The sequence below is a fragment of the Glossina fuscipes genome, unplaced genomic scaffold, assembly GCF_014805625.2.
Source record: "Glossina fuscipes isolate IAEA_lab_2018 unplaced genomic scaffold, Yale_Gfus_2 86, whole genome shotgun sequence".
Classification (NCBI taxonomy): Eukaryota; Metazoa; Arthropoda; class Insecta; order Diptera; family Glossinidae; genus Glossina; species Glossina fuscipes.
Window position 1 is genome coordinate 2416304 of NW_023998440.1, and position 5019 is coordinate 2421322.

The window sequence follows — 5019 nt, forward strand, 5'->3', positions numbered from 1 at the left end:
AGCGTAACGTTAATCGATACTGATGCATACATATTTATAAGACGACGCGAGCTTCATAGCAGAGATTCTTCTCTAGCATTTTTTATTGAAAGCAAGTATAATTAAAAAATGCTGCCATTTCGGTTAGTACACTTGGTGCTACCAAGTGTTGCCAATAGATGTTCATTTATATACTCTTTCTTCCCTTTGTAAAATATGTATTCAACATGGTTAAAACATAGTAAAACTAATAAATCAAATCATAACAGGATGAAAGCGCTTGCTAGGTATCTGAAGGAGAAGTTCAAATCGAAGCTCCAAACTTGCGTTTAACATTTGGTTTAGTTTTTAACACACACTTGATTGATGATATGAGTAATCGCCAATTAATCATTTCTTAAAAATAAGAAACCTTTGAAGAGGTAAAAATTATTGAAAAATGCTTACTGAAGAACCGGTGCCACCTCTGAATGCCCGTAACTTAAAGGCCGCAAGAAGAGAGAATCATGCATTCAATCAATTAGCCTAACTATGTGAACTTTACAAACATTCATTCTCTTCTTTCATGATTACTTTTAATTCGAATGGTTTATCAAGACTATTATAATATACTCAAGGTTTCTCATCAAGGAGCTAAAAAAATTATTTATGATTATTTGTTAGTTTTCCTTCTGGATACATGAAGCACAGTTGCCATTGGCTTAGTCCATTCAAAATCGCCAATTGCAGTGAATGTGAACTGATTTACGATCTGATTCGAATGGAGGAGTTAAAGCTAATATAATTCGCATAAGCGACCTCCAAATTCTGTATACATTTTCCGGAAGCCCGAATAAATAATAATTGTTAATATTATATGGAAAATGGGAAGCCTCGGAGAGAAAAGCATAACTTAGAAAATCGAAAATCTAAAAATTTAATTCAAATATTTCTCAATAATTCTACGCATCTACATTCAAACTTTAGATCAAAAAAAATAATGAATGAAATCCATGATCATCGCTACTCTCTAAATGTATGCATGCATGTTCTTCCTGCTTATACAATACCCATAAAAATTTACGTAAAAGCACAACTAAGAAATCATAATGATTCAATAAAACAAGGCCAGTTAAGATTTAATTTTGGTAATGGAAATGTACTTTAGTTATATATCCCAGTGTGTGTTTTTTTTTTATTTACCCTTATTTAAGCAATTAAGAGCGATCAAAAGAATTTTCATATTTTGTTTATGAACAGCTGTCGCATGTATAAAAATTCCTATTTCCTATTCGCGCTTGTGTTTACTCGATCGTTTACCATACCAGAGTGAACTTTTGCTGCATGTAACATAGTTTTGAAAGTTCTGTCTTCAATATCCGGTATTGTCGTCAAAATAGTCTCCTTCTCCTCCACGTTAACGATTTTATCCGCCTTAGCGGATGCTTGGGGTAATGCTTTTTCATTAACTTCAGTGGAATTATGTAAATCGCCTTTCTTCACGTTTATGCCATAAAATAATGGAAGAGGTATAAAGTGAATATTGATTTCGCAGATTTCCATTTTGCAAAGATTTCCACCAGAGTATATAACACAGTAATTGGGCACAGTTACGAAATATCTTTGCTTGTTATAATCGTAATAATCAGCGGTATTAGGACTTGCAAGTACGTTTCGGTTATTCTGCCACTGCATCTTTTTTGGTTTTAATAGCTGAAAAAATTTTAATTTGTTCATTATGTTTTTGTATTCATAATTACTTATTAAAAAAAAAGTTTACCTTTCCCACAAGAGGTCTGCTTGAAATGAAACTTTCTTTTTCATCTAAGGATGGTTTTGGTTTCACTCGTTTTGCAATCTTGTGCTCAAAGCCTGCTTTGCGCGTGGGTTGTAAATGTAAAATCTCGTCTTTTGAAAAGTCCCAAATGTGTTCTCCCAAAACTTCCTTGTTTATAAATGAACGGTAATTCTCCTTATTTTTATATTCGTCATAGTTATTTAAAAACCGCTTTGGCTCATATTTTTGAGAATTTCTTGCATTAGAAACTTGGAGAAAGTCATCTGAATATTTGTTCAAAGGATACACTTTTTGGAATGAATGTTTATATAGGCGAGGCGAACCCAAACTTTCTGAAATAGGTTGAATTATTTGATAAAGAGGAGTTCCTTCATACATATGTTGGTAATCATTTTGAATTTTTTCACTTTTCCTTCGTGGGACTAAAGGCATATACGCGCGTTTTCCATTATTGTATTCATCACGTATTGCCGCAACTAAAAATGATGTCAAGCAGATTGAAATAAAATTTAATACAAATCCGTTTTTCATTTCGCATATGCTGTCCATGCTGTAGCTATGTTATTCTAAAATGTAAAGTGGTCGATTTTCTTTAAACATCGTGATGGGGGAATAGCAATAAAAACACTTACACATAATTATGCAGTTTGACAAATTAACAGACTTACTCAACTGCTTGACTGAATTGATGAGTCTGCAGTAATTTTGTGAAGAAAGCACTTGTTAAAGCTACGGTGCGGATCGGGACGCGTTCTAAGTTACATTGTGAATTTAACAGTAAGGTAAGAATTGCTTTTAAAAGCGGTTAGCCGCCGCGCATTTTCTTAACGAAATCCGGAGTTGCTTGTGGTATTTCTTCTAAAATGTAGAATAAAAAATTCTCATCAGTTGTTATGAATAGCAGATAATTAAGAATAATTTATTCCTAATCGATATTTTTCTTTGCCTAATTGCGACAATATTTCTCACAAACGTAGCACTTCATTTTAAGATTTACGTTAGCCGACAGTAGGTATGACAGTGGAAGCTTTAAAAAAAAAAGAAGAAAATTAGAGTAGCAAATATATTTGTTAAGAAATACAAATCTAGAAAACGAAACAAGTTAATAAAAAAAAAGAAAAATGAAAGAACAGAACAGTTAAAATTAACTAAAATTAGAACAAAATACAAGATAGAATAGAAATTACATTTACGAGAGAAATGAAGGCTAACTTTAAGATATCAATTAGTCTTACATCTGCTTAAAATGCTAACTAGAATACACGGAAATGTTTAAAGTAAACTGAAAGTTTTTTAAAGTTTTAACACCTTTTTTTTATTTAGCATATACATAATTACTTTGTGTATTTTATCATGAATTTCAAAATTTAAATTTCACATATATTGAGCTTGAATCGTGCGCAATTCCATATACTTTTTACGCTTTCCTAAGTGAGCATTTAAGCTCAGTGTGCCCTTGCTTGTTGCATGTCCGACATCTCTGCTTGGTCTGATATTCTGCGCAATTGTGGCCCTCTTTTTGGGTACAACGTTGGCAGTTAACGCAATGGACGTAATAGGGCTTAACACATATACCGCAATTTAAGCAATGCCGATAGGTGGCACCATTTTTTGAAGGACATTTGTTGCATTTGTTACAGTGATGATTTTCCAAAGCTGTATAACGTTCACATCTCGCACAATATTTATATCCTTCTCTGACTGGCAGCTTAAGCATTTCCAAAGGCACATTTGTGAAAAGTCGTACGGGCGAACCGAGTTTACGAAATTTATGTCCATTATCCGTATACGATAAATGATTAATGTAATTGATTTTATAATCGCACATTTCAAACGCCGAGCATTCTGCTTGTATGTATTGTTCTGAGAAGTATGGAAAAATCCAGAAGGTAGGTAACGGCTGGTGAGGCAAAAGGTTGATTTCGTTAAAGAGCTTACTAAGCCCGCGCAAAGTGTTAATTATAGGTTCTGTTCGGCACCCGAAAGGTGGATCTGTGAATAGAAGTAGGCGTTGCGAGCTGTAAATAAATACAAAGTGCGTATGGATGCCTTATTCTGTTTCCCTTTTATAATTATCATTATCATATCGCCCGGAAACATTTTACATATTAAATGGATAATAGTTTTTTACATATTATACTTTGGCGCACGTTTAACTTGATTGGTTTTCAACAACTAAGAATGTACATCCAAAGATCAATCCTCTATTTTAATTCCTGCGAATAAAAACAATAGAATTGCTACGTTGGACGCACATTCTACACATTCTTTTACTGTTCAGATCAAAGTGCTATTGTAGAAATCCCATATACATCCATTTAATGGCGGATAAAAATTTACACAACCGAATAGATGTTTCTAACCTTTTAATTTTTAAAAATCTTATAAATTTTCGCCTTTGGCACTCGTCGAAGAAAAAATTGTTGCACATATTATACCAGGCAAATTCTTCGTCATCATAAAAGTAGTGGAACCGATGATCCAAATCGAGCAAAAAACTGTGCAACCAATCCTTGCAATGATTTCGTAAATAACCATGTAATCGAGGAGCTCCGATGCAAAGTATTTTGCTAAGAAGCAAATAATAAATTAATTTTAAAATCTAAGAAAGGGTATGTGCTAACCTTATTTCCAGTTTCCTTAAACAGTTTTCAAAGAATTTTAAAGCTTTTAAATCAAAGTAATATTGAGCGTTTCCCTTAGCATTGTCTATAGGTAGTAAAAATGAGGTTGGATCTTCGATCGCAGTGACTAATTGGTCGGTAATGGCATAACAATTACCGATTGGGCACACACCCACTGGGTTGCGGCCGCCACCCCCCTATATCTTTCTTTCTTTCCCTCTTACCCTTGTTTCTAACCGCCATCGCGTTACGCTTGTAGGGGAAGCCCCTGAATAATTGGTCACAACAAAAAAAAAAAAATAGTTTGAATAGCTGCTGTAAACTATGGCCTACCGCATTGAGATTCGAAGCCGCAAACACCGACTTGAGTCAATTCGACTCAAACAACAAAATTGAAGAAGAAATAAAATTTTATTTTAAAGAAACTTTTTTCCGCTTTTAAAATGCATTTTTCACAGTTTTTTTTTTATAACATTTCCTGCTGACGGCTCTAATTCTATTTCTTTTGCTTGGTATTTGAACAGGAAAATTCAACCGTTTTGGCGGCGAATTTAATACCAAAATTATCCGGTTAATTTAGCATCATGGAGCAAAGGGGTGCCTGACTTCCATTTAGAATAATTGCTCATCGACGATTTT

At 33.7% G+C, this 5019-nt stretch overlaps 2 protein-coding genes across 2 annotated transcripts; both read right to left on the minus strand.

Moving 5' to 3' along the window:
- Nucleotides 1-1170: 1170 nt before the first annotated feature.
- LOC119638259 lies at nucleotides 1171-2136 on the minus strand. The gene is made up of 2 exons (XM_038034935.1): nucleotides 1739-2136; nucleotides 1171-1671 (listed from the first exon to the last, which is right to left on the minus strand). Exons 1-2 carry the CDS (start codon nucleotides 2132-2134, stop codon nucleotides 1240-1242), a joined length of 828 nt encoding a protein of 275 aa, XP_037890863.1. The 5' UTR covers nucleotides 2135-2136; the 3' UTR covers nucleotides 1171-1239.
- Nucleotides 2137-3148: 1012 nt separating this feature from the next.
- On the minus strand, nucleotides 3149-4623 carry LOC119638232 (rRNA N6-adenosine-methyltransferase ZCCHC4-like). Its single transcript, XM_038034896.1, has 4 exons — nucleotides 4605-4623; nucleotides 4381-4507; nucleotides 4120-4326; nucleotides 3149-3774 (listed from the first exon to the last, which is right to left on the minus strand). The coding sequence occupies exons 1-4, from the start codon at nucleotides 4621-4623 to the stop codon at nucleotides 3174-3176; spliced, it is 954 nt and encodes a 317-aa protein (XP_037890824.1). The 3' UTR covers nucleotides 3149-3173.
- Between the last annotated feature and the right edge of the window lie 396 nt (nucleotides 4624-5019).

Bases quoted from the DNA above. Each gene is read 5' to 3' on its own strand.
- LOC119638259 (XM_038034935.1), bottom strand. From the start codon at position 2,134: ATGTATGAAGGAACTCCTCTTTATCAAATAATTCAACCTATTTCAGAA. The intron at 1,672-1,738 runs GTAAACTTTTTT...AAATTTTTTCAG, and splicing joins GCAGACCTCTTGTGGGAAAG to CTATTAAAACCAAAAAAGAT.
- LOC119638232 (XM_038034896.1), bottom strand. The intron at 4,327-4,380 runs GTTAGCACATAC...TTTGCTTCTTAG, and splicing joins TTAAGGAAACTGGAAATAAG to CAAAATACTTTGCATCGGAG. The intron at 3,775-4,119 runs GTTAGAAACATC...ATTTATTTACAG, and splicing joins AGATTTTTAAAAATTAAAAG to CTCGCAACGCCTACTTCTAT.